Raw genomic sequence first — 27,749 nt, 5'->3', positions numbered from 1 at the left:
AGGTTCCTCTTCTCTTCGGCCTCGATCACATCAAGAATGCCATTGAAGATCCATACGATGCTTTTGTGCTCGTACGGGCATGGTCCGCGATGTCCGGTGTGAGGTTTTGACATCGAGATACAAGAAAGATCGATTTTCCTAACCCCTCCACACTCCTTCCTTGACGATCACAACGTCTCTGGGATGTTGCACTGAAGCCAAACTCTCGTGTCGAACTCTATGCTACGACATGTTTCGCATCTCTACGAGATAGTGCTTATTGCTCTGTCCTTGCTCTTCAGTCTCACCATCTCACAAACATGCRCATTGCTCACCTTCTCCTCGCCTTTGCTATCCCTGCTCTTTCTCAAACTGACACTGCCACCAACAACTACGCCCTTGTCGATCCACTGATCGGATCGTACAACGGCGGCAATGTCTTCGCAGGAGCGTCGCTGCCGTTCGGGCTTGCAAAGGCAGTTGCTGATGTCTCTGGAGCCAATACTCCCGGCTTCTCATATGATTTGTCAAATGTAACGGGCTTCAGCGCGCAGCATGACTCCGGAACTGGTGGACAGCCATCGATGGGCAACTTTCCGCTGTCCATACAACCTTCATGTGCAGGTGACACGCTGGAAGGCTGCAAGTTTGGTTCCAAGTACGAGAGAGCAGTCGACTACAAGAATGGCAGCGTCAAGGCTCGTCCGGGATATTTCTCTCTGAGCCTAACAGATGGCGTTGACGTGGAGATGACAGTCACAGAACACACTGCGCTATACGCCTTTCATCTCCCTGAGAATGCATCCAGTCCGCTGATGCTGTTGGACTTGACTGATCTGCAGGACAGCCGTCAAAACGCCACTGTGAGCGTAAACCAAAATACTGGACGTATCAAAGGGAACGGCACATTTCTTCCAAGTTTCGGTGTCGGGTCGTATCAATCTTATTTCTGCGCGGACTTCAAGGGCGCTTCCATCCGCGATACCGGTATCTGGACAAATGGTCGTGCGGGAACAGAGCCCAAAGAACTCTTTGTCAACCGTGGGTACAGTCTCTTCTACATCCAAGCCGGTGCGTTCGTCCGCTTTCAACGGCCTCCGAGCGGGACTCTCCAGGCTCGTATGGGAGTCAGCTTCATCAGCACGGAGCAAGCTTGCAATAATGCTGAGCAGGAGATCACGGATTGGGACTTTGAACGTGTAAAGTTTGAAGCAGAGGAAACTTGGAAGCCAATGTTTGCGGGTATCTCAATTGAACCCGGCGGTGCATCAGAAGACATGCAAAAGTCTTTCTTCTCCGGAATCTATCGAACATTGGTCTCCCCACAGAACTACACTGGAGAGAATCCGCTGTGGAACAGCGGCGAGCCATACTTTGATTCGTTCTATTGCATATGGGATGGTTTCAGAACGGCGTTCCCATATCTCGCCATCACGCAACCAAAAGTCCTCTCTCAGCTGGTTCGCAGCTTGATTGACACATATGTCCACGTGGGCTGGCTTCCGGACTGTCGCATGCAGCTCTGCAAAGGATACTCACAGGGCGGGTCTAATGCAGACGTCGTGATTGGAGATGCCTACGTCAAGAACATCAGCGGTATCGATTGGGATCTGGCCTACAAAGCGGTGGTCAATGATGCCGAAAACGAGCCCTTTGACTGGGGAGTTGAAGGCCGTGGCGGTCTACAGAGTTGGAAGACTCTCGGCTACATTCCGTTCAACGATTACGACTATCTCGGCTTCGGTCCAAACTTCCACAGCGTCAGTCGTAGTCTGGAATACGCCTACAATGACTTCTGCGTTGCATCCCTAGCTCGTGGCCTCGGTCACGAAACAGATTATGAGAAGTACACTCAGCGCAGCAGCAACTGGCTGAATCTCCAAAAGGACAACCAGACCTCGTTCTTTGCAAATGGAACTCAAGTAGGAAATTTCACGGGTTTCTTCCAACCGCGATATGCAAATGGGACATGGCGCTTTCAGGATCCAGTCGAATGCTCGCCGCTCGACTCATTCTGTAGTTACTCTTCCAACCCAAAGGAGACATTTGAATCTGCGATCTGGGAGTATCAATTTTATGTGAGTATGGTGTAGAGCAGAAGATACTCATCACAGATTTGAAGACGTTGCCAGCAATCAACACATCTGTGAACTGCTGAGGTCTTGGAGAGAGCGCCTTCAAGCCCTTTTCTGCCCAACATCCAAGACACCGCTGACCCTTCTTGCTTTTTCTTTCAGGTGCCACAAGACCAGGCGACGTTAATTGACGTACTTGGCGGTCCAGAGACCTTCGTTGCGAGATTAGATCTTTTGCACACAGGCGGATTGCTGGATATCGGCAATGAGCCTTCTGAGCTTACCTGTTTTCAATATCACTATGCCGGTAATCAACACTCACACAATATCCCTGTCATCAAAGGCTAACATTCCCACGCAGGCCGGCCTGGCCGCTCCGCCTACAGACTCCACACATACATCCCCTCTTCCTTTAACGCCTCCATCAACGGTCTACCCGGCAACGACGATGGCGGTGCCTCGGGTTCCTTTCTCGCATTCGCAATGTCCGGTCTCTTTCCTGTAGCAGGACAGAATGTCTATCTCATTACGCCTCCTTTCTTCGAGAGTGTCTCGTATACCTCGCAGGTGACAGGTAAAGTCGCAACTATCAAGAATGTCAACTTCGATGCTAAGTACCGGAATATCTACATCCAAAGTGCGAAATTGGACGGAGAGGTGTATAGCAAGAATTGGATTGGACATGAGTTTTTTCTGCAGGGAAAAACTCTGGAGCTTACGTTGGGTGGTGCGGAGAGTGATTGGGGAACTAAGCAGGAGGATTTACCGCCGAGCCTCAATGCTGGAGTTGGAAGTCGAGCAATGAGATGAGAGTTGAAGGTCGAGGGCTGGTGGAAAGGTACTCAGCTTCAGAATGGCCTCACCAATATGAGGACCTCACAGCAGTAATGGGAAGTGGAGATTGAACAATGCTTCTCATTTTTCATCGCAGCATCCATCCCAAGCTGCACAGAAATGTAGCGAGCATCCACATCCACAGCCAAACGCCTCGAAACACCGTCATTCGCCATAACGTAGAGCGCCTAACTGTACAATCCCACGAAAGACCGACAGTTCCCATCTAGGGCGTGCATAACACCGCCACTAGTAATTGAGTGCAAGAATCATCACCCGAGAGTCCGCTTAATCACTGTCGTCGCTATCGTTTGCAGTGACCGCCGACTCCCTGGACTTTTTCTTGGCCTTCTTCGCAGCCTTCTTCGCTTTCCGCTCGGCCTTCTCCTCGGGTGTCTCGCCCTCATGCTTGCGCTTCTTCTCCTCCTTGACTGGTGCAGATGACTCGGCCATCTCGACGTCCTCCTTCTTGGTAGCCTCTTCCTTGACAACAGCGCCCTCGCCTGCCTGTTGCTCACTCCACTCTTTGCGAGCGTTTGTGCCGTTGACGCCTTCGGGGTCGTTGAAGTCCTTGTACTCCTTCTTCCATGCGGATGGTGTTGCCTCGTTGGTGCGGCCATACTTGTCAAGCTTACCACTCTCCTTCATCTTTTTCTTCTCGGTCGCAATGGGTCCCATTCCCCATCTTCTTGGGTATAGATCGCGCTCCATAATGCAGCGCTTGACCTTGGCGACGACTCCGTGGTCGCATGATGAGAGCTCAACGGTGCTCATCTGTGCAATAGCCAAAGCAATGGCCTCACCCTTGGTGGTGATCAAGACAACCTCCTCGTGAACCTCAATTCCAGCCTCGTAGCGGAGCAGACCGGGAATCATGAGTTTGGCACCGTAGCAGACCGCGTTGACAGCGCTATCCTTGACGACGATACGCTTGTAAGTGGTGAGCAATGTCTCCAATGGCTTGATAACAGTGCGAAGGTAGGACTCGTCGCGCTGGTTGTCGTATAGCCACTGCGCATCGAGGCAGTCGTGAAGGGTGACCATGCCGCTCTTCTCGTCCATTGCTCCAGATCGTACACGACGCAGCTCCTGCATGTGACCTCCCACACCGAGGAGGAGACCCAAGTGGACACACAAAGTTCGGATGTAGGTACCGGCTTCACAGGATACCCAGAAGACAGCCAATTGGCGGTCGTTGTCAAACTCTAGCAGCTTGCTCTCGTGGATAGTACGAATACGGAGCTGGCGCTTGACGGCGGAGATGAGCGGAGGACGCTGGAAGAGAGCACCGGTGAGTGTCTCGAGGGCACGTGCTAGCTGCGACTCGCCGCCGGGCAGCTTGTCGTGCAGACGGAGCACACAGACATACTCCTTACCAGCACCCTGCTGGCTCTTGACGAGACGTGTGGCGCGGTCAATGCAGACAATCAGACATCCAGTGACCTTGGGATCGAGAGTGCCGGAGTGGCCGGTACGGTCCACGCGCAAGATGCGCTTGAGCCAGGCGACGACTTCGTGCGAGGAGGGGTTGGAGGGCTTGTCGAGGTTGATGACACCAGACGAGACGTACGACTTGAGGTCGCGCTTGAGAGGGGTGCATCCGGATGGGATCGGGGTGAAGTKACCAGTGCGGACGAGGACTGCAGGTGTGAAATGTCAGAAGGCAGCTCTCACTACATTTCACCGCTCACTTGGGGAAATCTCACGTTGATCCCAGTTCTTCAACAACAGTGGCCAGTCGCTTGTGTCGACGCTGGGGGTAATGTGCTCGGGCTTGATGATTTGCTGGTCCTCCTCCTCGACCTTCTGCTTTTTGACGAGTGCGGCCATTGCGGCGCTTTCGTCGTGTGTTCTTCCGCTTCCGCTACCGAGATTGAATAGAGTCAGGCTCGCTTATCGCATGCGGCGATATCAATTCGGGGTACGGGTCGCGGTCGGTCGTAGCGAAAGCAATATCAAACTGCGGTGCGATGTGCTGTTCTGGAGAGCAAGGTCTGAAGAATTTCCATGAGCTTTTCCGCGATTTCGCCCTTGGCTTGATTTGCACTAGCTCCGCACCTTAAATTCGAACCTCCATCTCCATCACAGCTTAAATTACCTACAACTCGACGCCAAAACGAAGTCCGTACACCTCACCAGACTTCGTTTTGGCATTGTGTAGAGTAAGACTTTGCAGTGAGTGATGTGTCCTGATCTTCGCATCTACACAGCATACGGTTGACAGACCTTCCAACCTCTCTCCTCAATTTGAAGCTTCCATTCTCAATGAACTCCCTAAACAGCAATCGAGATAGGTACTAATGAGAAAAATTACTGGATCGCAAGACAAAGCCCATAGCTCTTGCCGTTTACCTCCTCGTTTAATACGTGTTGAAGCAGTGTCGCTACGTTCTGTCACCGACATGAGTACTGCTCGAACAAGCATCGATGGCATTTTGTAGAGAGGTGATCAATTTTGCATTGCGAGATCTTGCAGCTAGCAGATCGACTCGGCCACCTTGAATCCATGGGCCTCCAACACCCAATTCTCGTTGCATGGTATCCTTCGACAAAACTGGTGTTGTCCAACAATTTGCGACAGAAGAGGTTAGTTTAACGCAAGCATCCGTGCAGTTGGGTCAGAAGATGGCAATTTTGTGGAATCCATCACCACCGGCCTCTCTACACCGGGAGACACAAGAAGCTGAAATTGCACTGCAAACCTCGTTATTATAACAATAGGCCACGTTGTATTGAACACTGCATCCACGCAAGTCATTGTCGTACACTTTGGCACTACCCCAACCCTAACCCTACTAAAGAAGTCATGCAGAAGCATATCAACGACGAGCTCTCGCTCGCGTCAGGGGCGCAAAGCTCACCTCCAATCAGGTTACCTTGATGACCCTTGCAAACCTAGACTTGCGCAGCGGACGGGGAAAAATATAACTCATCTCGACACCCATTGAGCTGCCACATGGCGATTTGGGCAATACGGATGAACCTGACAGATGACCTGGAGTATCGTACTTTCAGACATCGACCCGATATATATTATCCTCCCGCAGAACACTTCAATCGTCATAGAGAGCAACGCCGACCTCCCCGWCCTCCACCGCATGTCTCAATTCTTCCATGTCACAACCTCTTTGCTTGACCACAAGCGCAAGCGTCTCCGAGAACGTCTCGCCATTGTTAATGAAGTACTCTCCAAGCCCACGGACATGGCTTTCGACCTGCGCTTTGAGATGACAATTGTCGCGAAGATACAATAGCTGTTCTGGATCCAGCTTCATATAGTCTTCGATGATGTAGTAGTGTGAGATGTCGTCTCCCCATCCTTCGGCTCCAGGATCGTGCCATTTGGTAGACACAAGCCGGGATTGATACTTGCCAAGCGAAACATTCGGGGCCCAGCCATCAGTGGAGAAAGCGGAAGGCGTAGATGGGTAGTTGAGGTGGACGTTGAAAAGGAGCTGGTTGTTGCTTTCCGGATAGCGTTTCTGAAACTTCTGTCGAATGCGGCCATTCGAAGGACAAATGTTGTTGGCAACCATATCGCGGAGGACTGAGTGTACGTCTAGCATTTCTGCCAACTCCCCAGTGGAAAAGTTGTGTAGGAGAGCTGCACGCTCTCGCATGACTTCTGGTAAGCTGCGGCAGGTACGGACATGTGTGGGGGTGTGAAAGGCCTTGGAGTAGAGCCACAGCCGGTAAAGAGCACCTAAAACCGGAGATTTAGCGATGTACGCAATGAGCCCAATGGGCGTAGGCTCTCTTGAACGATATCGCGTTTCGTAAGCACGAGCGCCACCCCATTCGCAGAGTTTCCCAAGGTAGGGGTATAGCGGCATAACGCAAACGGGGTGTGTGGATGCGCCTTTTGCCCGTCGCTTTATTTCACTTACGTCTCAAAGTGAAGCGCTCAGTGCTTGTCAAGAGCCTCCTGTTCGCGAAATCGATCTTCCATTTCTTCAACGGGTAAATGTCTTCGTATTTCTGGGCAGTTCGGCCGGTTTTGATGACTTGATGCAGAAGAGCCTCAGACATGGGCACTCTTCTACGGATGTGGGCTGGTTGTGAGGCGTTTTGGGTGAGAAGCTGAACCACATCTTCGATTGGCCCGAGTTCTGCATCGGCGGCGCCTTGAAGGATTTCGAGCTTCTTGGAAGATTGGTAGGCGTCACGGAAGCGGTGGCAAGTAGAGGATAGGTTGATTGCGGAGGCAATGTTAGGTAGAGATAGGAAGACTATGGAGCAGGTATGAGTCTAAGTGAGGCGTGTCGAAGACATGGGCAAGTCTCTCAAACATACCGTGTGTTACAATCTCGTTGGGGAGCGTGTCGAAGAACATCGTTGTGGCGACAGTTGGCGGAATTGATTGCGTTGTCGCGAAAATTAGGTGATTGATGGCAATAAACCTTGGATTTCTTGAGATTCGTTCAGATAGTCCTCGATTAAAGGAACAAGGCACACCAGACGCGTGTTTGAACGTTTCTGGTGGAGAGAAGATGGGATTAACGGATGACAACCCCAATAGTCCTGGGGCTATAAAGCTTGGAACTGAATCCATTGACACATTCCGGCGTAGGCGCTGGCTCTCGTGAGGAGCTCATCGTCGCTGAATCCATGGTGTGTTGTGGAGAGGAGAGGAAAGGACAAGAGCCGCAGGACGTCGAGGCGGTCAACCTGGCGCAATGGTCCATGCTCCGATCCGGGGAAGCGAGGCGAACCTTGAAGCGAAGCCCAGCACTCCACTCGATCCACTTCACTCGATCCCCACTCGATCTCTCTCGCTTGCTTCCTGCTTGTTACACCACACTGGTATGGACACAGGCCACTACAACTGCAGAGACTACTACATCTCGCCGCATTTCGCTCCGACAACCGTCGTAACCGATCGCACACTTCTTCCCCGCCACGAAACATGGCAGCAGCTGGAAGAAAGATCTCGCTCGCCTGTCAAGCCCGCATTTCCTCTATTGAAGCTTCCCCTTGAGCTGAGGCAAAAGATTTATGGATATCTGTTGCCGCGAACTCTAGAGCATAGAGATGGCAATCCACTGGCGAGCCATGCTCGAAACTTCAGTGCTGTACAAAAGAGAGGAGCTCGTGGAATGATACTTCCCCAAAATATCGACACGTCTCAAAAGGGCCCAACTCATCTTGTGTGGCAAAGGGGAAACATTCGCTTGTTATCTGCGTCCCGACAGCTGCACGACGAGTGTGCCGAGATCATTTACGGAGCCAATACGTTCCTGCTGTTCGTGACCTTCTCGGGTATCAGTTTTCGCTACAGCTGGATGCTCAAAGCTGGCCTTACTCCAACACGTCAATACCCTTTCTTGGAGCTGCTACCCAAAAGATACCTTGCGCTTATAAAGCGGGTAATTGTGAATATAGATCACGTTGACAGCTACACTAGCATGATCAAGTTCAATGTCAGTGGCAAAGGTCTTGCCCATGGACTGCGGAAGCAAGTAGAGCGTCTTGTGATCGCCTTGTAAGTGAAGCCAATCGGGAAATATAATCCAGGGCAGACTTGAAAGACCATGCGCAGGRGGATGTCTCTGCACGTTTGGAGACAGCGGGTTCTTGGAGATCGCTGAACCTGGCCCTATTGTATGAGACGTTGCTAATCTTTTCACTTTCAGGCAGCCAGTGCCAAACGACCCTACGAGGGATTTAGTCGACCAGGAACGCCGTCTGACCAAGATCAGGATACAAGTCTCCAACGGCAACCCGATACTTGATCAGATCAAAAGCGATGTCGCACGTAAACGTGAAGGCAAATTCAACAACGGGAACGCGATGCTCGATCAGACCAAAAGCGAAGTCGGGCGTCAACGTGATGGCAAAGACAGGGTTTCAGAAGATTTGGAGGCGATCCTCGATCCGTTTGGGAACTTGCGCGGCGTACGCAACGTACAAATCACTGGAGCTGTCACCAAAAGTTTCTCGGAAAGCCTTGCCACGAAAATGATGAGTACGGAAATGGTCGATGCGGCGATCCTGGCTCGGAGTGCGTTTGACGTGGCAGCTATGTGTTTACGGGAATGACATTTGAAAACGAGACATGAGAAAGGAGGAACGACAGTGCATGAAGTGAGAAGTTCAGGTTTGGCTACGGAGAATGAAGGATATACTTACTGCATTTGCGTGATTTGGTCACAACAATGCTCTTGGCTTACTGTATTTCTTCCAGTTGGTTCAGCATGTCTACCAGGTCGTCGCACTCATGGGCTACGGCCTCGTACACAGAAGACGTGCCGCTACATTCGCCGACCGAGAAGAGCCCAAGCGCACTCTGTTCAGAGTTTACCTGCGGAGATCTGCTGGCTCCTGCTGCCGCGTCAGCCTGTTCGTCAGCGTTGGTATACCAAGATTACAAACGTCCGCCCGCGTCGTGCCACAGCTTCAGGGYCTGCTTGTAAGTAAAAGACACATGATGCCACGATTTCGCCAGCTCTCGATCCTCAGCCCACTCGGAAAGTCCAGATTCAAGGATGAAGAGAATGTCGACATAATCCCTTACATTGGATGTGTAGAAAGCAGTCTCAATGTCGTCACCAGGAACATATCGCTCGAAAGTGATTAGCGTGTAAAGAGTCGCGGCGAAGGAATACATGTCGCTTTGCTTGGAGCAGAAGGATGTGTTGCAAGCTTTTTTCCAGTACCCCAATTCCTCAGAGGCGCGGGTGTTAGCTTCGAGGAGTTCAGGGGGAAAGTAGACTGGCGTCCCTCGGATACCTTTGACGCCTTCGCGGGCTGAAAGGCCAAAGTCTGCGAGCAGGATGTTTGGAAGGCCGTAAGCGGAGTCTTTCGTGAGGTCCAAGAAGATGTTGTCGGGCTTGATGTCACAGTGCAGAATGACTGGTTGATCCACGACGACCGGGCGTCTTGTCGTTGGGTCGTAAGAGGCATGGCCGTGGTGCAGGAAGGCCAAGGCGTCGATCATGCCGCTGACAAAGTGGAGCACGAACTGTGGAGGAACTGGTTCTCCTCGCTTCATGAATTTGCTGATTAGGCCGTGAAGGTCGCCCGATCGACAGAACGGCATTACCATGTTCGAGTATGGCACGTGGACACCATCCTGAGCAGTGTGGACATCTTTCACGCCCAACACGTTCTTGTGGCTTCCCAGGACTTTGGTCAGGATGAAAGCTTCCATGGGCAAACATTGATCTCCTACGCCGGGACGACTCTGAAGCTGCTTGATGATTAACTGCTCGCCAGAAACTCGATGTTTCACGAGATGGACAGGGGCCATGGAGATACGTGAAAATGTCTTGATCAACTGATAAGTTGCAGCAAAGCTCTCTGGCATCGACGGTAGAGCATCGAAATTGTCCCGACCCCATGGAAGGAGTGGCCTCGATGTGGAGGTGCAGGACTCCTCGGGTAGTATCTCGGCGGTCAAGTCGGAGTGCATGGGGAAACTCGGAAGGGAGTAGTCGCTGAAAGTGCCGTACAAGCTAAGGATACTGTCAGCTGTCGCACGCTGGTCGTAGCTGTGTGCTTCCGCGCCCTGCTCTTCATCGATTAGTGGTCTCCTCCCCAGAAGCGGCGTCCGGCTGGAATGCCTTGAGCTTTGCCTATCTCTACGAGATTGACGTCTGATGGAGATTTCCTGCACAGCAAGTAGCAGTGCAAGACTCATGCTGGCGAAGGAGGCGAAGTAAAACAGCCTCGAAGCGTCGTACATTTGTCCACGTCGAACTAGAGAGTAGAGGACGATGAGGATTGTACAGGACCGGCCTGTAACCAAATGCTTCGAGCTTTATACGTGAGGTTGGGAGATCGATGAAGAGGACAACCAGAGAAACTTTTGCTGCATTACAGGCCTTGATATATGTGCGCAGTCTTGCAGACAAGGGAGGCGCTAGAGGTGCGAAGACCATCTTTGTTCTTTCTGCAAGACAAAGACGCGGTCCAGGGATACAATGCACACAAAGCACATTGTGACAACTCTGCCTTGTTCATGCACGTCATGCATGCGTGTCTTGGAATTTCCGAGTGCGAGCAACTTTTGCGTTGTTCCAGGAGGCAGGGGAAGAATGAAGAGGCTATACCCTTTTTGCGAGCTCGAAACATTATATCGTGTTCGTTGTAAACTTTACAGACCATCGAACCGACACTTTCAGCTTGATATCCGTCATCCCCTGAGACCAGTGCGATGACGCTTTGGATGACGATGGAACGGATCTGTTGTAGGAGGAGTAAGATCGACAACACTCGGAACCGACCAGTCACAGTATGACATGCATAGATCATCAGTTTCCTGGGAGCATGTATCGACATACCCCAAGACGAGATGAAGCAGAGTTCAGGCGCTGAAAGTGGTCTTTAAAGGCCTTGCCTGGAAGCGCGAACTGCCAAGCGATGAGCTTGTCATCGTTGTGCGAATCAAGATTGTTGAAAGTTATGAGCCATTCAATTACTCAAACTACCTGCAGGGAGGAAAACCCTCTTATATCCGTAGGAACCGATAGCGGTTATCCTTACGCTAACAGTAAATTACAACAAAGATCTCTCACGGAGTAGAGTAGCGATCTACGGAGCACGACGATCTTATGCTGTTTGGGAATGTGCACCCACGCCATGAGTGAGTTTTTGGAGGTAAATTTGACAGTTGATCGGCCGGCCCAAGCCTTTTGCTCCTTCCAAGTTCTACTTCCCCAGTTTGCAAACGGACAACGCAGAGAAAGCTCGATCTGTCGGATCCTCTAGCTGAACGCTAGCCGATGTTTGGTCATGTAGATGAAGACGATCTAAGCGGCAACTGGTCTGAACTGTATCTGTGTCTGGTACTTTCTCCACGTCGCACCTAAGCATCCGAGGGATCTCATCCAAAGTAACATGGTCCATGATCAGAAGAAGCCCTCGCGAGAACATTTCGCTGCCAGCATGCAAGAAGATTCGCAAATTGAGTCGAGGTTGTCGAAACTGACCGCCGAACAACTGCCAGCAAAGACGACTTGGAAGACAAGACTCCAATCTTGGCTCCGTGCCCCTATCGACAATGACCAGCATCTGCTCGAGTTTGAGCTCATAGCTCTTGCCTTGTCAACTGGTATCATCGATGCGGTCTCCTTCCCCAAATTTCATTGCTGTGAGTTGGTCTGAAGAAGCCCTTTTGTTGCGCTAGTCTCACGTAACTCCAGTTGTTTCGAATCAGACCGGTAATACAGTCCTCTTCGCTATCAGTGCCTTCTCTCTCGTAGGGAGTCGAGAGGTAAGCGACTTCCTGATCCCGATAGCACACATAGGCACGAGTTTAGCTTGCTTCTGCCTCGGCATTTTCATTGCTGGACAGCTCGCAAACCACTTCCAGTGCAGATTTGTGCGTGGTTGGCTGCTCCTCAGCAACATTATACAGACGGCTATGTTCCTCTCCGCCGCCCTCACAAACCTTGTGATGCGGACTGGCGGCTACGCCGAAACGAAGCAAGGCAATAACACCGCCCCAGTACTGATCACAATCGCTCTCCTCTCCTTCGCGAGTGGCATGCAAGTTACGCTGAGCAGGCAGCTGGGCATACCGGAGATACCAACAACACAAGCYACCGCCGCATACGTCGATCTTTTCGTCGACCCGGACTTCTTCGCTCCCATCACGGATCAACGCGGTAGAGGAAGGAATCGGAGAGTCGTGTTTCTGGTCACACTAGTCATTGGGAGTTTCATTGGAGCGCCAGCTTATCGATATGTGAGCACAGGGTTGACTGTGTTGTTGGCTAGTATCGTTAAGACGATCGTGACCGGCATGTTCTGTTTCAACAGAGCGAACCGGGAGCTGGTGAAGCCGACTGCGTGACCCCGGAGGCATACTGCGACCCCTCAGGTCCCACCTTGCCAAGGTCAGGCTGTCCGCCTGCTTGCTCTCGCGGCAATCAGTATGGGAGGCACGAAAGTCCATCAAACGTCTGGAACTGYACCAGTCGACGCTCCAGGAACACAGCCTGCTAGGAGGTCGTACGAGCGCCCTTCTGGCGTTTCAAGCTAATTGATTGGCAGACCAGTATCGATCGAAAAGCGAGCGTTTTCCGCACGCCGGCTTCATGGGGCATGACAGGGACTCAATCAGGCATGCCGGTATCGTTTCGCAGTTGGTGGACGGACGCCTCTGTACAGGAGAGAGTCTGGACATCGTGACAACCGTCTCATGCTTGAAAGATCATGCCTGATGCCTAAATCTGTTAATAGTATAGCATCAAATCAGGGGAAGCGCTGAGGCTCCCCAATCTGACATTGGAGAATTCTTCTTGCCACAGACAATTCGAGTGACATATGAGAATCGCATGCATCAATCGGTCTTCCTAGCCTTCTCAGCTACATTCAGCATCGCGGTATTGCATCGCTGCCACTCAATAGTGAGTTGAATTCGACTGGCTCAAGCCCCCTAAAGGTCCCATAACGAAGGCTGCGTTGTGATCGGCTTTTGACAAGCGTACCGTTCGTGGTTGAAGATGTTCACTAGGCACAGAGGCCCTACCATACCGTGCCGCCGCGATGCTGGTAGCTTGCTTGAAGTGCTTTTGCAGAAGCCTTTGGCAGCTGCGTGCAGGGTTGTGACCTTTGCTCATAGCAAGAGAATACTCGACCGGCGCGGCAGAGCCGTGAAAGTGTCTTCGAGAGAGATCGCTTCTACTATCTTTTGGCTCTGGTGGCCAGCATACATCAGTCTCATAAACATAGCTCTCCTTTACCGGTAAGGGAGCGCAGGAGCTTTCGAAGCTCAACCAGGAAGCTTCGTAGTGGTCGAGTGTGAAGATGGCGGACAGCTAACAGACTCAGCAGAGGGGGCTGTTCATTCACTTACTGACGGCACTGTGCGACGGCCCGAGACTGCACTCCTGCTCCAGCTTGTACCACTGATGCGCGCCGAACGCATCGTCGGAACTGCATCGTCGCCGTCGCCATTTGATCTCGGATCCCTTCGACATTAGTCTGCACCCCTAGACGCTCATATCAGCCGCTGTCTCTGAATCTTGCCCGAGCAGCAGAACGTCCGTCCTTGCCTCCGGACTCGACAGTCAAGTCGCTGCAGCACGCTGGACACTAGCAAGCGCCGCATAATGCAGACCATCTGCTCGAAGCGCAAGCCTCGCACGAGCACTGTGTCCTCCATGCAACCAACTACCACACGATCCAAGTCTGCTGGCGGCAGCATCTTTCATGGAGATGGCAGAAAGGTAAGAGAAGCAGGACCCGTTGACATACCGCGACTGACATTCTCCAACAGCTGCCGCAAGATTACCTCGACGAGCGGACTAGCTTTGACCATTATGCCGCGCACTGGATCATCCACGAATTCTCCGACGCGACAGAGGCCAGAGTCTACATCACTGAGAACCCCAACACCTCTGAGAGATCCGTAGTCAAGTACACGTTCCCCGTCCGAGTCCGAGACTATCGCAATCTCAAGCCGAAGGACACCATCTGTTGGCACTACCCCAACGAGGCCCGCGCGCTCCTTGACCACATCAGACCACACCCGGGGATCGTGGAGCTTCTCGAGGTCAATGCCGACATGATTCCAGGTCGCTTCATGATGCGCTTCGCCTACTGTAACGGTGGTGACCTGGTTAGCCAGATCGCTTACACCCGCCAGAAGCGTCGTTCAACGGTTCAGGAGCCCTTCCTACTCCATGTCTTGGTCGAGATGGTCGACATCCTCGCATACACCCACCATGGACTGCGCCATGTCGGCGGTGGTCAGTACATACAGCACCAGAACCACACGTCGATGGTGCACGGCGATGTCAAAGAAGATAACACATTCCTTCGCTGGGACACTTCTGAAGCAGCCAAAAGCGGCCTTCCATCCATCGTTCTCGGCGACTGGGGTACTGCGGTGGTCGCGGGCACCACAAACAACAACGTTGGACCAGGCACTTGGGTCTTCCATGCTCCCGAAGATGTCGCCATCTACGATGGCCATTCATTTGAGGACATCGACACATTCGATGTCTATCGACGGTTCCTCGATTCACGTACCTCTGCCGTCGATATGTACGCGCTCGGCCACATCATTTACAAGCTCTCTGCCAACGAGAATTTCAACTGGCCCATCGGAAAGGATCCTAGAGAGCTGAGAATCTCGCGCCAATACGAGACTCCGGGCTTGAAGGAAGTGGWGATGAGCTTGCTGGCGGTCGACCCTCTCTTGCGTGGCGAGGCCAGCTTCAAGGATAGCGTGGGCTTGCTTCCGAAGATCCAGGAGCTGCGCGAGGCGCGGGACGTGATGCTGGAGCGCCGCGGGAGGCCAGATATTATGGACTGGCTGGTGAAGCCTGGTCGTGTCGCCAGTGGTTGAAAATGTAGAACATCTCTGTGATTGCAATTTTACCCTACAATCGTTGTTGCAGCGCTCTGCTATGCAATAGGGCGCTGGACGGTCTCATTTGCATCGTTCTGTGGAGATACATTTTCTGTTCCAGTGTAGAAAGGCGGGTGAGATAGATATGCACGGGTGTTGGGAAAGCGGGCGATAAGGCATGAGGTGAGAGATGAGATCCATGCTGCACGTGGATAGCATGATATTAGGTAAAAGTGTAATTAACGCTCCTATTTGCCATTAGTTCGACAGCCGAATTACCCTGAGCTTGTTCGAGGTCAAGTTTCACGTTGATGATGGACACAGTACTTCACACTTCTTATCGACCACCATGTCTGGATCGAAGTGGACAGTAGAGCTAGCAGACGATCAGACGGCGATTTCCGATTGAAGAGCAAACGTAGCAACTCGCAGTCAGGATCCCATCGTGACTACCTTTACATCATCTACGACGGAGTGGAGTGCAGCAYCGAATAAGAGTAAGACATTGATCACGCTAGGGCTGGCTTGTACCTGATCAAGGGTTAAGTTCGAAGGAAGATTGGCGAGTTGTTGTTGTTTGTGACAACAAAGCATTGCAAAAGAGTACACCATATCTATTTGCATCACCCGCGACCCACCAAGCAGCATCGCCACGCTCCGTCCTTCCTCCACAACGGCCAAACCGTTTCGACTGTACCTCTTTGTCGCAGGCTCATCGGCGAAAATCCAGGGGCGCGTCCCGTCTCCTTCCCTGTATGAACTAGGACTTGTCCCGTTCTCAAACTTCAAAGCCCAGTAGAGCGACATCGAGTCTGCTCCTCACCACTGAACAACCCGCACTCGCGCGGTCACGATCTCCGCACATCCTCGCCAGTCCCTACCACCGACGTCTGTCCACGACCCGCCCGCCAACAATGGCGTCCGCGTAAGTGCCATGTCGACCCGGCGCTGCCGCTCCGGTCTCGTATTTCCCCATGTGCTAATAAATGAACCGTAGGATAACCGCGCAATGGCGCTCCTTCTGGCACACCATGACCTCGAACGACCGACATGCGGGTCCAGACTCGCCGTACCGAAGCAGCCAGCATCAGCCGCTGTCCCAATCGCGCTCCGGACCCAGCGCGTCGTCTGGCAACCTCAACGCCGCACTCGATTCGCGCCAGGACCTTGATCTGGAGTCCGGCGGGGGATTCGTCAGTCATGGAACTTCTGCGAACGGGACTTCGAGTCCAGGATACCAGTCTCCGCACCGCCGCAGTCTACAAAGCAATAGCGGCGGGAAGTCGGAGATGCAAAGTATCGGGGTTGGCGAAATTCAAATGCAGAGCTTCGACGACGGTCTACCTCCGCCGCCGCCTGTCCGACACTCATGGAAACGTATCGACCGCTGGCTAGAGGACAACTACGAAGAGGTGTGGGAGAATCTGGGCGAGGCCGCTACGCACAACGACGTCAACGAGCTGGAACATGAGCTGGACTGCACTTTACCCATCGAGGTACGCGAGTCGTTGCAGATCCACGACGGTCAGGAGCGCGGTGGGCAACCCACAGGAGTTATTTTTGGGTGCATGTTGCTGGACTGCGAGGAGATCATGCAGGAATGGCAGCAGTGGCGAACCGTCAACGAGCAATACCTGACCGAGTCGCGCACCTTTGAGATCCCTCAGGCGCCACTGAAGGCATTTGCTGGCTCTTCTTCTTCTGCCGTTCCCGTTGCACAGGCTCAACCCAACAGCAATTCCAACCCGCAATGGCGCGCCGAGCTGCTCGACAAGCAGGACTCACAACCTCCCAACGCCATTCAAAAGGCATACGCACATCCAGCCTGGATTCCTCTCGCACGCGATTGGGGCGGCAACAACATTGCTATTGATCTCGCACCTGGACCTGCTGGAAAGTGGGGTCAGGTCATCCTCATGGGCCGCGACTACGACTGCAAATATGTGATCTCGCGGTCATGGTCGGCTTTCCTCGCCACACTCGCCGACGACATGAGCACAGACAAGTGGTGGATCGACGAAGACACCAAGGAGTTGAAGCTACGCGAGTTCAAGCAGCCAGGCGTGGAACCCGCATACATTGACATCCTCCGCTGGCGAGCTGACCAGAAGTATGGTCGGCGGAAGCCGCAAAAGCGTCCTCTACGTGTCAACAGCAACGTCTCACCTGCACAGAATGGATTCTCTCCGTACGGATCTCCCACCCGTGAAGATCGAGGTCGATCACCGCATCGCTTCGCGAACGGCAAGGCGCCTGCTCATCRCAACTCAAGTCCACGAGGCCTCGTTGGCAGTCCGCTGGCGCGTGTCACGGAGGAAGCCTCGCCTGTGCAACCGCTCTCGGTCGACACATCATACGAACTTTCGCGAACGACAAGTGAAAAGCTCATTTCTGGAATCGACACGCCTGCGTCTGCGTCTGCGTCGAAGGGTGAGAAGCTCGTTCCCGGAATCGACACTCCAAATCCAAACGACTATGAGGACCGCAGAGAAAGCGGCTCGGGCTTGCCAAAGAGTCGGCTGGGAAACAAAGTTCTCAGCAGCAGCGATGAGGAGGGCTCGCCCGTGAGGGATGTAAAGGGAGGAGCTTCGGTTGACGACGATGACATGAAGGAGGTGAAGATCTGAGGGAGTGGAGGTTGTGCATTGGATGATGAATGAGATTGCTTTTAGCATTGCCTGCTTGCCTGCCGTTTGGCTTTGGTCGGCATCATATGGATCGACATTACCCGTATGGCGTTGGAGGCGCGATGATTACTGGAACCCGCAAGTGCGATGCGAGCGGTTTCGCCGCTGCTGCTGATGTGTATTGACGACGAGTGTTGAAGCATGAGACGAGGAACAGGCTCTACGCTTATCACGTAGTTGTATGAGACGACTGAGCAGAGGGGATGTGAAGAGTTGAGGAGGACTATGTAGCTAGCTACCACTACTACTGTTGCTATCATCAATTGGAAATCAGGACACTCTGCACGTATACGTTCTTGAAGAGTCTTGGCTGTGTGGGAGGGCTCGGTATCTAGACAGTCAGGTAAGTCACAAACAGCCCCGAACTAAAAGTTGTACTCATGCTCTAGACGAGACGTCACCCGCTGACGGAGTATGAATCAGTTGCATCGCTGATCAACCGCCAGCGCATTTTGCTAGCAGGTATGAATCTTGCAAAACGATAAATCTGGACCACATGTTCCAAACATCAACTCTACCTAGCCAACCACTACTTTATTGAGTGGACGAGATTCAGCGTATCTTGTTGTAAGTACCCAGTGGCTCGTATCTCTAGCATGAGGTAAAGGAGGTAGGCACCTGCTTTGGCTTATTGGTTTATGATGCGCCTGCCAAACTCGATGGCCTCTTTCCTCTCAAAGCCTCGCAGCCTACTGAATCAATACATGTACTTGCAACCAGACGCAGTCCAAATATATACAGACACACATCCTTCGATATGGCAAGCATTGCTCCACAAGAATCAATCACCACTCAGTCCTCACCCGAGAAACCCTCCATCTGGGCTTCCTCTCAGAAAGCACATGAAGCTGGAGAGATACGCTTCTCTGGCTTCGAGCCATGCTATATTGCCTGTATCAAGGATCTCGAACACCGCATCTCTACAAAATTGGAGGATAGCGTAGGAAATGGCAATGGTGTAGACCTCCCAAACGGGCTGGAGGAACTGCTGCTGCGCTATTGTAAATGGTGATCATCTCCTGCTGCACGTGGGACTGCGCTGAACTCCCCAATAGCACGGATAGTCAAAGCCCTGGAGACGACCGAGAACCGCGACCGAGCGTTTGAGGAGGAGGAGGAGGATATAGACTCGAAAAGTCTAGATTTCCATGGAGTAAGACGTCGGCTAGAAAGGGCGAAGGATCTGGATGAGATCTACGAGAGCCTGAGGCGGAATTGGTTGCTCAAGTTCTTCGGTACGTCTACAACGACTACACAGAAGACTGTGAGACTCTGCTGACCACAGCAGGTGCTTTGTTCAAACGTGACTTGGCCATTTCGCTCAAAGAACGCTTCGGCAATCTTTCGCTGATGGTCGATCGATTGTTTGTTGCCTTGGCGGGTGGAGCCAGCATGCTCGTCCCGATGATCATCATGGCTTTTGCCACGAGCAGGACTGCAAGATTATTGGTGACCAGCTTGGCCACAATCATCTTCGCAAATGCCATGGCGCTCACGAGTGCGTCAAAAGAGAATGTCGTGGCTTCTACTGCTGCATATGCGGCCGTTATGGTGGTTTTCATCGGTAGCGCGACGAGCGTTTGATATCAATCTATTTATTGCGACCTCCTACGATTCGATCTTTCCGCTTTTTCAGGCTCGGGTATGAGGAGTGACGAACAATGAGATCTTTCCAAAGAGTCGTAGGATGCGTAACTCTGTCATCGTCGAGACTGTCCACACCTTTCGGACAGCATTGCCACTATCGGATTACCACGAATKACAACATATACAGTTGTCAAACGAGAACCAAGACTACGGACGCCTAGGCACCGTCATTATTTGCCGTCGAATGAGATTCAGATTGTACGTTGGTCGCCGCAAATAACATGTTAGCAAAGATATGGCCTGTGCCAACTTTTGGCCTTTGTTTTTAACTCCCTACATTGATCACATACTGCTTATCTCAAAATTCAYAAGTGCTAAGTCCGGAACGCTCACCTGAGGAGTACTACTACTTGAACCTGCATCCCGCCAATCGTCAAGTCGTCCACTATGAGTAGCAAGATCAATCAGCAGGGCAACAATCAGCGAGGGAACCGCCGACAAAGCCATACCGGAGAGACAATCTGCCACACTCCTGAACAGTGGCATAAGCTGATCATCTCGAGGCGTCACCTGCCCATTGATCAACGCTCAAGGGAACTGGCCGATCACCAATTCGCGTTGGAGGATCAACGACACCGTCTTGCAGGTAACGCGTGGTCGACGAGGAATCTGCCGCAATCAATCCAGAATATGAACAGCAATGCGATTCTTTCGTTGCGCATAGAGGAAACCTGGGCAGAGCGATTGCTAATTCGGCCTCACCTCGAAGCCCAAATTCAACAACGGATTAATGAAGCACTCGCTCAAAGGCAGGCGGCTGAGAAATACAGAGAGGTTCGTTTGGCAGCGAAGGAGAGGATGTATGACACGAAGCGAGGAACGTGAGAAAGAAACGAACCGAGAGGATCGTTGAATCTCCCGAGGCAAGCCTGATCTGAGTGTTAGAATCTGTACCATCATTACCTTCGTGGTTTTGTATCGTTGTTCGTGCTGTAGGTTCTCTGTTGCAATGGTCCAGTCTGGTCCCGGTGCTGCTTCAATTCAAACACTCCGCGCAAGGCTGTTCAGATCGGATCCCCAGTCACACAATTCTCTTACACTTTCTTCAGAGTGACCAGGCCATGCATCGTCAACCACATCCGAGGCATGACACCTCCCAGCGTTTCCCTCTTCTCCTCTTCAGCAATCTTCCAGGATCTCAAAATCCAGACACTAGCAGCGCCACCCAGGAACATGCACCCAACGAATACTTGGGAGCTTAAGTAGCCTTGAGCAGAGACCAATTGAAGGGCGATTGGCTCAGCGAAAGTTGTCGGAAGAACCAAAGGTAAGCAAATCATCCCAAAGACTGATGGCAAACGGCGAATGCCAACTACTTCAGCCGTCACGGGAACGACACAGCTCCAGAAAGTCCCAGTGACCGCTCCGCTGGCGACGGCGAAGACCAGGAGAAGTGCATATGACTTTGCCGGAACCCAGAGTGCCAGGACGAATGTACYGCAGAGCGCTGTGCATACGGTCGCGACGTTGATGCGTCCCCATCTGTCAGACAAGTAACCGATTCCGGGTCTTCCAAGGGCAAGTCCAAGGTTGAGGGCAGCACCGGTGATTGAGCCTTGTTTAGCGTTTAGTCCAATAGAGAGGGCATAACTGGGCAGTGAGTAAAGCAGCGTGATGTAGCCCAACTCAGTCAGGACTCCCCAAACAGTGATCAACCAGGTTTCGACATGTGCAAACTCCCGGAGGTTGAAAGCGCGGCTTGTCGGGAGGACGAACTTGTTGCGGTCCTTGAGGAGAAGGGCACAAGCCAAGTTGACCACCAAGGTAGAGATTGCCAAAACGCGGTATGTTGAACGCCATCCCACGCTGTCTAAGCCTGCACCGACTCCCAGGTTGTATGCCAGACCGCCAACACCGGCACCTGATGATGCGATGCCCAAGGCCAAACTTCGCTTTCTTTGAAACCATTGAGGGAGGACCGAAGATGCGGTGATGTACAGCATGCCCATTCCCCATCCGAAACATGCACCCTGTGCTAGGAACAAGTGCCAGACCTGTGTTGCAAAACTCGAGGCAAGCATCGAACAGGATATCAATATTGTTCCGGCGAGTAGCGTGATTCGAGTTCCTAGTCTTTCATTCATAATGGCGACTAGAGGAGAGACCATGAGGGACTGAGAAATGGAAAGCCCTCCGATTAACGCATATTGCAAATGTGTTGCGCGTGCGAAGGTGTCGTGCGTACGAAAGTAGGCAAGAAATACACCCCACGCTGCGTTCACGCCCCAAGTATCTTTCTGCAGTCAGTATGCGATGTGCATGAAACTCGTCTTGCTGGTGACCTACGGGCATTGAGGAGAAAGACACAAACCGTGCAGATCCAGCYATAGCCTCCATCTGGAGCTATATCTTCTCGGAGAGCAATGTTAGTCTCGGTGCCGGTCAATGTTTGAAGGTCAATGTCTTCGTGCGAAGTGCCTGTGCTGGTCAGATTACGAATAGATTGCGAGCGAACGATATCTTGGTGAGACATGGTGGTGTGAGCACTGTTGAAGTAAATGAACGCATCCAGAGAATCTTGTGAATAGAATGCTGAAGATTGAGTTACCTGTACGCCCTTTGCGAGTACTAGGTACTAAGACCTGATGTGGCAAAGTAATCCAGGGCCAAGAATGTGGGAGAAGTGCTTTTTATCGGAGGAGTCAGAGGTTGAGATGGTGGCCTGAGGCACTCACCGAACCTTCACTTCACATGTCTCATCCGTGTATGCATGTATGTACCATGAAGTCGATTGAGCCAGTACTCGAACGGAAGAACGAAGGTTCTCATACCGAATTTCGCCAGAGTGAGAATGTCGGAACTCCAGAGATGAAGGTGTTCGCAGCATCCAATACAGCACATTCGTGCATTGGAGTGGTAGAAGGCTACAATATCGAATCCTAGCAGCCTCGAACAGGGTGTGTCGCCAGTAGAAATACTCGGAAGCAGTGGGAACCAGGTTTGCTAGCTGCCGTCTTCTAGCGTTCTGCCATTCTGATGCACGAAGGTGTTGTAAACCTTGACGAGCGTCTAGACAGGCATCATATTCCGCGTTACATGCCACCCTAGCACAAGCTGTTTAACAGCCGGCGTCCCCTCGCTGGAATGGAACATTCCGATCAAGAAGCGGGTTCTGCGATGACATAGCATCATAAACCATGCTCTGAGTCTCCGATAGCAGCCGACATTGCTTCGAGTGACGCCCATATGTACAGAGCTGACCCGCCAACACATATCTAGCAGTCGCAAGCAAGTCAGCTCTACTGAATCCTCTCTACCAGACCCAACAATCGATTACAATGACCGCAGAACTGAAAGATCCAAAGGAAAGAAGCTTTCACACCGACGCTTCCTCTAAATACCTTCTTCCTAACGAGTTCGTCCTTCTCGCCCGTCTGACGTTCAAAATTGACAATTGATGTTTTGCAGTTCTCCTGAACATGCCCGACTCGAGGCTCAGCACAGAGCTCTCACCGTCATACTTGAAAGAAGACCCTCCCGGGCTCCAGTCTCGAATCCCGCCGAGATTCTGGACGTGGGTTGTGGAACAGGCTGCATGACGACCTGGCTGGCCGATTCCTTCCCAGCCGCCACCGTGACAGGCCTTGATCTCTCTCTCGTACCAAAACTTCGCGAGCAGCCGGCCAATGCGCGATTCTTGAAGGGTAACGTTCTGCAGCAAAGCCCTAGGGACTGGATCTCGGAAGACGGTGRTCGACCCTTGTTGGATGAGAGACAAGCATTCGACTTGATCTTTAGTCGTCTCCTGATAGCTGGCATTGGTAATTGGGAGGAGTACATCGTCAAGCTATTCTCTTTGCTCAAACCAGGAGGATGGGTTGAATGCCAAGAGCTCAATATGGTCATGCACGACTCTGAAGACCGGGTCTTAGATGTCTGGCAGAATTTGATGACCGATTGGGGTTCGAACCAAATTCATACAAAGTGCGGAGAGCAGATCAAAGGGTTGATGGAGAAAGCAGGCTTTGAAAAGGTCGGGAGGGAGGTTTTCAAGCTACCCATTGGGTCTAAAGGCCAGCCTACGCAAGAGCTGCGGGAGATGGGGGATTGGTTCTTAAAGGACACGCTTGAGGTCGCCCAGGTTGCTGCGAAACGTAGTGCAGTAGGTCTTGAGCCGGAAGCAGTGGAGGCACTGTTGCAAAAGACCAGATCAGCATTTGCCGAAGCCAATGGGTGGCACATGAAGTTTTATGTTAGTTTTGGCAGAAAGCCGGAGTAGACCAATACAGCGAAGCAAGACCAAGGTACTCGTTTGTGAAGGGAAAGTAAGAAAGCTGCCATCGGCTTACTTCATTTGTGTTCAGTCTCTTGAAGATAGATCAAATTCTTTGTTGCCATGTCCATGCACCACACCAACGCCTCGCTAATCGACAAGTCAAAACCCACAGCTAGGARTTTGCTCGTATACCCGAAGATGGCGTGCCTTCGTAGCTCGTTTCTCGGATGGTCCGCAAGCGTAAGTCACTGGCATCACCGGACCCAGTCGCCTTTGCTCGAATTTGCTCCTTCTTCCTCGCACGCTCATCCGCTTCTCGCATCTCCTGGCCAGCTTTCTCAAGTTCGCTCATCTCCGACTTCTGTTTGGCCGCCGTGCCGGAATGCTGCGCTGCCCAATTGCGTGTCCTCTGCTCGGCAGTCGTCTCGCGACCACTAGTTCTACTTGACTGATTTACATCCGCCGGGGTACTGACAGTTCTTTCCGTCTTTGGAATGTCCGGCGGCTGGAGTGGATCCTTTGAACTTCCTTCCTTTGGATTCGAGCTGAGCCCGTCGTCGATAACTGTCTCATCATCTCCGCCGCCACGTGTATTTCTCTTCCTTGGCCATAGACTCGGCAGCACAATCTGCTGGAAACGCGGCTCCACACATCTCTCATCAAACCATTGATGGATTCTTCCCTCCACTAGCTGCGCAATCTTCGGGACATCCTGCAGTCGGCTTCGACTTCCGATCAAAGAGTGAACGCTCAGATCCAGCCGATAGTCGTCCAGAAAAGTGAAAGTAAGGGTAGTCGGAGAATGGCCCGTGGGGTTCAAAGGATGCCCTTCATTGTTCTCCTGCGAGGACGGCGAGAAACTCAAACTCAAAGTTCCAGAAAACCGCACAACACTGACCGCCAATGCCACGGGAAGCACCATCATGAATGGCTTGGGGTAGTTCAGCACGAGCTTCGTCTCGATGCCCAATGTAACCACATCACCCAAGTCTACATCCATCCTCGCTTGAAGTCGCTCCCCCCGTTGCCCAGTGAGWTCTTTGAGCGGCACGCCATTCTCGTCCACGGGTATCACTCTGCAATTGCTGAAAATCGGGAATTCGTCTCCCAGATTGATCTCTGTGACCTTGATCTCGTCGACAAAACTCGGCTTCCCTGGCCCATTGAGGACCTGATTCAGACTATCGAGAACGGCTTCGTCCTCCTGTGCATCGGCTCGCAACTGTGCAATCGTCTGTGCTATGAGCACATTGAACCAATCCAAACTCTCTGGTTGATGGCCATGAACATTGTAGTACGTCTTCTCCAAGATCTTCTGAACCGTGAGACCGCCGTCTGTACGTGGCTTTAGCACGGAAGCTGCAAGACTGGGACGAGGGCGAAGAGCGGTGGACAGCGTTCGTTGTCGGGTATGCGAAAGCGTGCGATTGCGGCGGGCGGCCGCTCGGGTCGATGCTCGTTCATCGGCTGAGGGAGCATCGCCGAAGATGAAGAACTTGATGAAGATGAAGAGGATCAGCGCGAGGGTGAGCTGGCCGAGCAGGAATCCCCAAGCGAACGAGCCCGAGGATGGAGGGTGGCCCTGGACATCTGGAGGGTTTGGCTTAGTATTTTCCTGCCGATTGAACAGAGACGTAGGAAGTGCGGACTTTGTTGTGCCTGCTGCTTGGCCTTGGACATCTTCAACCAGTCCGTTCTCCACACACCAACAACGTCCAATGGCGAAGGTATCGTTTGGTTTCTTCGAATACATGCACATGCAAAGCAGATCGGAATTGATGTCGACCCATGAAATGACGTCGTGGAAAGTTTAACCGCATCGCCTTCCTTCCCGAAAAGTACCTTAATCACTATCATCAATCTCTATTCTACTGCTCTATGCTTTTACCATCTACTCGATTAAGTCGCCATAAGTGGGTCCACAATGTCTGCTTCCTGAATACCGCCAAGATCATACACCTGAGATGAGCCCGGGACCTTCAACTGCATGGTCGACAAACTGCCATCTGCTCCAAGCGTCGGTGCTTCAGAGTCAGCCGATCTCCACGTCGCCTCTGCATTCTCCATCATTGGAAGGCGTTGTGCATTTTGGGGTGGCTCTGTCTCTTCCATGAGCTTTGGGCAGATCCTCACAATCCATACCCTGAGGGCCAGCAGTGATGCACAAATGATACCAACATTCGCCTCTGTCACCGACCAGATGATGGACCATATTCCGCTCATGATCAGGTCGCCTTGCGTTGCGGCGCCCACCACGGTAGCGACTCGCACAACGCTTACCGCGCAGACAAGAAAGCCAAGCAGGAAGACTAGCATCGTTGCGATTTTCTGCTTTCGAGGGAGGCGCAGGCCAGAAATGGATGGGATGGGGAGTAGCAGAACCAGGATGTCGAGACCAATGTCAACGCCTGCCACAGAGGTCCAATAGATCTGGGCATCTCTACAGTGGCCAGGCAAATATGGGTTCCAGAGCTTGCGGGCTGGATTGCACAGAAAAATGCCGCCAAAGATACCCCAACAAGTGGCAGGTAGTAGGCTGGCCATCAAAATGTAGCACGTAATTCGATTGCGTCGGTTGTTGAAAATACGCAAGTATTGTACCAGGATGGAAGCCTTTGTAGTGCTGACTGTAATCGCCCAGACTGAGTTTTGTGCGACGATGAGCTTCGCGATCATGTTGGTATTAACGTCACCATGATATTTGCCTACACCGTGGTGCACACTCGCTCCAATGAGACCAGACATCATCCAGACGAGAATCTGTCGCAGTCAGCACAGTTCGGTGGAAATGATGGGTCCCTTAGTACAAAAGCTGAAGACATACCAATGATATAAGAATGATGTAGTCGTCCAGCCCTACACGTCGAACGATCTTGCATCGCGCATACCATCGCAAGCCAACGACTACCGAGGAAACAGTCGTGAGAGCTATGGCAGGACCCAGAGCCTGCCAGCCAACGTCTCCATCCTCAAATTCAACAGCTGTCGGTGATAAGCCGACTGGATCTGAAGGTGTTTGTCCGTTGGAGTCGGTCAGCATTCTTTCGAGCAAGCCAGCGATGCAAAACAAATTAGCTGCGCCATCATGCAAGCTGGTGACGGCTGTCAAACATATGCGATTCGGTTTCTTTCAGAGAGTAGGTTTCCCACCCAGAGCCAACAATATCGCCTTAGGGCCCGAGGTCAAGTATCGATAGGGAACAGCGTGTATTCGAGTTGTTGAACCAGTGTGCAAATATCCGTCCAGAGAATGTGGAAAGTACATTGCGTTGATCCTAACAGGCCTGCACGGAAGCAAGGTTTTGGAGGTCCACGGTGCCTGCATGACAAAGGCGGGCAACTGGTATTGATGATGCTGTGGAGATAGTGATGAGGTGATTTTAGAGATGATCGCGTGTCGACATCTCTTAACGATTCCAGACAGGAGGGAAAGAAGATGTGTGGGACACCGGATGTCTGACAATATATGGCGTCCACGGTGACAACGATCGGAGAACGTGGATGATCCGTCGTGATAACCAAGATACTGGGTGTGCAGCAAGCTTCATCGTCGTCATAAAAGTATCCGCCAGTGGTAAAGTAGTACGGCAAGCTCTTCGTCCTTGCTCGTGTCCTTGGCATGTACAACTACGCCAGTGAAAGTATATATGTATCGCGATACAACGCACGTTGCGCATCAGAGCACTGGAGCTGTAGAAATGCCGGTGACACCTGCCACTGCTTGAGGAGCTTACAACTTGGATTGACCTCATGGCTACTGTTGTCTTGGACCAGTTGCATACTGTAGTGAAGTACTGCTGGCGGCGTTTCGAAACAAGGCCATCTTGGTTTCGAGATATGCTTGGACGACTGGATCAATGTCTTCCGATATCCCGTGGGCCCGTTTGGTAGGAATGGAGGCTGTCCAAGTTTCGATGGCCATGACCTTTCCGTCTCCGAGATAGGGATGTGAAGCAGAGGTAGAGGATGATGTTGTTGGAGCCGCAGAGGTGGCGGCATTGGACCTTGCA

The 27,749-nt window shown here is 52.1% G+C and overlaps 12 protein-coding genes; 6 read left to right on the top strand and 6 right to left on the bottom strand.

Moving 5' to 3' along the window:
* Window positions 1–299: 299 nt before the first annotated feature.
* Window positions 300–2,864, top strand: RCC_07667 (probable putative alpha-1,2-mannosidase; the record flags this gene model as incomplete). XM_023772922.1 has 3 exons in its annotated part: window positions 300–2,057; window positions 2,217–2,361; window positions 2,416–2,864. 3 exons carry the CDS (start codon window positions 300–302, stop codon window positions 2,862–2,864), a joined length of 2,352 nt encoding a protein of 783 aa, XP_023628690.1.
* Window positions 2,865–3,176: 312 nt separating this feature from the next.
* On the bottom strand, window positions 3,177–4,718 carry RCC_07666 (probable Centromere/microtubule-binding protein cbf5; the record flags this gene model as incomplete). XM_023772921.1 has 2 exons in its annotated part: window positions 3,177–4,528; window positions 4,595–4,718. The coding sequence occupies 2 exons, from the start codon at window positions 4,716–4,718 to the stop codon at window positions 3,177–3,179; spliced, it is 1,476 nt and encodes a 491-aa protein (XP_023628689.1).
* A 1,223-nt stretch (window positions 4,719–5,941) lies between these two features.
* On the bottom strand, window positions 5,942–7,221 carry RCC_07665 (related to F-box domain protein; the record flags this gene model as incomplete). XM_023772920.1 has 3 exons in its annotated part: window positions 5,942–6,591; window positions 6,776–7,117; window positions 7,182–7,221. The coding sequence occupies 3 exons, from the start codon at window positions 7,219–7,221 to the stop codon at window positions 5,942–5,944; spliced, it is 1,032 nt and encodes a 343-aa protein (XP_023628688.1).
* Window positions 7,222–8,293: 1,072 nt separating this feature from the next.
* On the top strand, window positions 8,294–8,927 carry RCC_07664 (uncharacterized protein; the record flags this gene model as incomplete). XM_023772919.1 has 2 exons in its annotated part: window positions 8,294–8,370; window positions 8,522–8,927. 2 exons carry the CDS (start codon window positions 8,294–8,296, stop codon window positions 8,925–8,927), a joined length of 483 nt encoding a protein of 160 aa, XP_023628687.1.
* A 325-nt stretch (window positions 8,928–9,252) lies between these two features.
* Window positions 9,253–10,572, bottom strand: RCC_07663 (uncharacterized protein; the record flags this gene model as incomplete). Its single annotated transcript, XM_023772918.1, has 1 exon — window positions 9,253–10,572. One exon carries the CDS (start codon window positions 10,570–10,572, stop codon window positions 9,253–9,255), a length of 1,320 nt encoding a protein of 439 aa, XP_023628686.1.
* A 3,373-nt stretch (window positions 10,573–13,945) lies between these two features.
* On the top strand, window positions 13,946–15,186 carry RCC_07662 (uncharacterized protein; the record flags this gene model as incomplete). XM_023772917.1 has 2 exons in its annotated part: window positions 13,946–14,062; window positions 14,113–15,186. 2 exons carry the CDS (start codon window positions 13,946–13,948, stop codon window positions 15,184–15,186), a joined length of 1,191 nt encoding a protein of 396 aa, XP_023628685.1.
* A 917-nt stretch (window positions 15,187–16,103) lies between these two features.
* RCC_07661 (related to 1,3-beta-glucan synthase) lies at window positions 16,104–17,816 on the top strand (the record flags this gene model as incomplete). XM_023772916.1 has 2 exons in its annotated part: window positions 16,104–16,114; window positions 16,187–17,816. The coding sequence occupies 2 exons, from the start codon at window positions 16,104–16,106 to the stop codon at window positions 17,814–17,816; spliced, it is 1,641 nt and encodes a 546-aa protein (XP_023628684.1).
* An 817-nt stretch (window positions 17,817–18,633) lies between these two features.
* On the top strand, window positions 18,634–19,460 carry RCC_07660 (uncharacterized protein; the record flags this gene model as incomplete). XM_023772915.1 has 3 exons in its annotated part: window positions 18,634–18,877; window positions 18,932–19,111; window positions 19,165–19,460. 3 exons carry the CDS (start codon window positions 18,634–18,636, stop codon window positions 19,458–19,460), a joined length of 720 nt encoding a protein of 239 aa, XP_023628683.1.
* A 1,097-nt stretch (window positions 19,461–20,557) lies between these two features.
* RCC_07659 (related to MFS transporter (Mch2)) lies at window positions 20,558–21,996 on the bottom strand (the record flags this gene model as incomplete). XM_023772914.1 has 2 exons in its annotated part: window positions 20,558–21,756; window positions 21,810–21,996. 2 exons carry the CDS (start codon window positions 21,994–21,996, stop codon window positions 20,558–20,560), a joined length of 1,386 nt encoding a protein of 461 aa, XP_023628682.1.
* An 805-nt stretch (window positions 21,997–22,801) lies between these two features.
* RCC_07658 (uncharacterized protein) lies at window positions 22,802–23,742 on the top strand (the record flags this gene model as incomplete). XM_023772913.1 has 2 exons in its annotated part: window positions 22,802–22,878; window positions 22,932–23,742. The coding sequence occupies 2 exons, from the start codon at window positions 22,802–22,804 to the stop codon at window positions 23,740–23,742; spliced, it is 888 nt and encodes a 295-aa protein (XP_023628681.1).
* A 169-nt stretch (window positions 23,743–23,911) lies between these two features.
* On the bottom strand, window positions 23,912–25,419 carry RCC_07657 (related to Maintenance of mitochondrial morphology protein 1; the record flags this gene model as incomplete). XM_023772912.1 has 2 exons in its annotated part: window positions 23,912–25,329; window positions 25,389–25,419. The coding sequence occupies 2 exons, from the start codon at window positions 25,417–25,419 to the stop codon at window positions 23,912–23,914; spliced, it is 1,449 nt and encodes a 482-aa protein (XP_023628680.1).
* A 219-nt stretch (window positions 25,420–25,638) lies between these two features.
* RCC_07656 (uncharacterized protein) lies at window positions 25,639–26,779 on the bottom strand (the record flags this gene model as incomplete). XM_023772911.1 has 2 exons in its annotated part: window positions 25,639–26,499; window positions 26,564–26,779. 2 exons carry the CDS (start codon window positions 26,777–26,779, stop codon window positions 25,639–25,641), a joined length of 1,077 nt encoding a protein of 358 aa, XP_023628679.1.
* Window positions 26,780–27,749: the final 970 nt, after the last annotated feature.

The sequence above is a fragment of the Ramularia collo-cygni genome, assembly GCF_900074925.1.
Source record: "Ramularia collo-cygni strain URUG2 genome assembly, contig: RCC_scaffold12, whole genome shotgun sequence".
In the NCBI taxonomy this organism is placed as follows: domain Eukaryota; kingdom Fungi; phylum Ascomycota; class Dothideomycetes; order Mycosphaerellales; family Mycosphaerellaceae; genus Ramularia; species Ramularia collo-cygni.
Note: the sequence above shows the minus strand (reverse complement) of the source record. Positions and strands in the feature narration are given on the sequence as shown.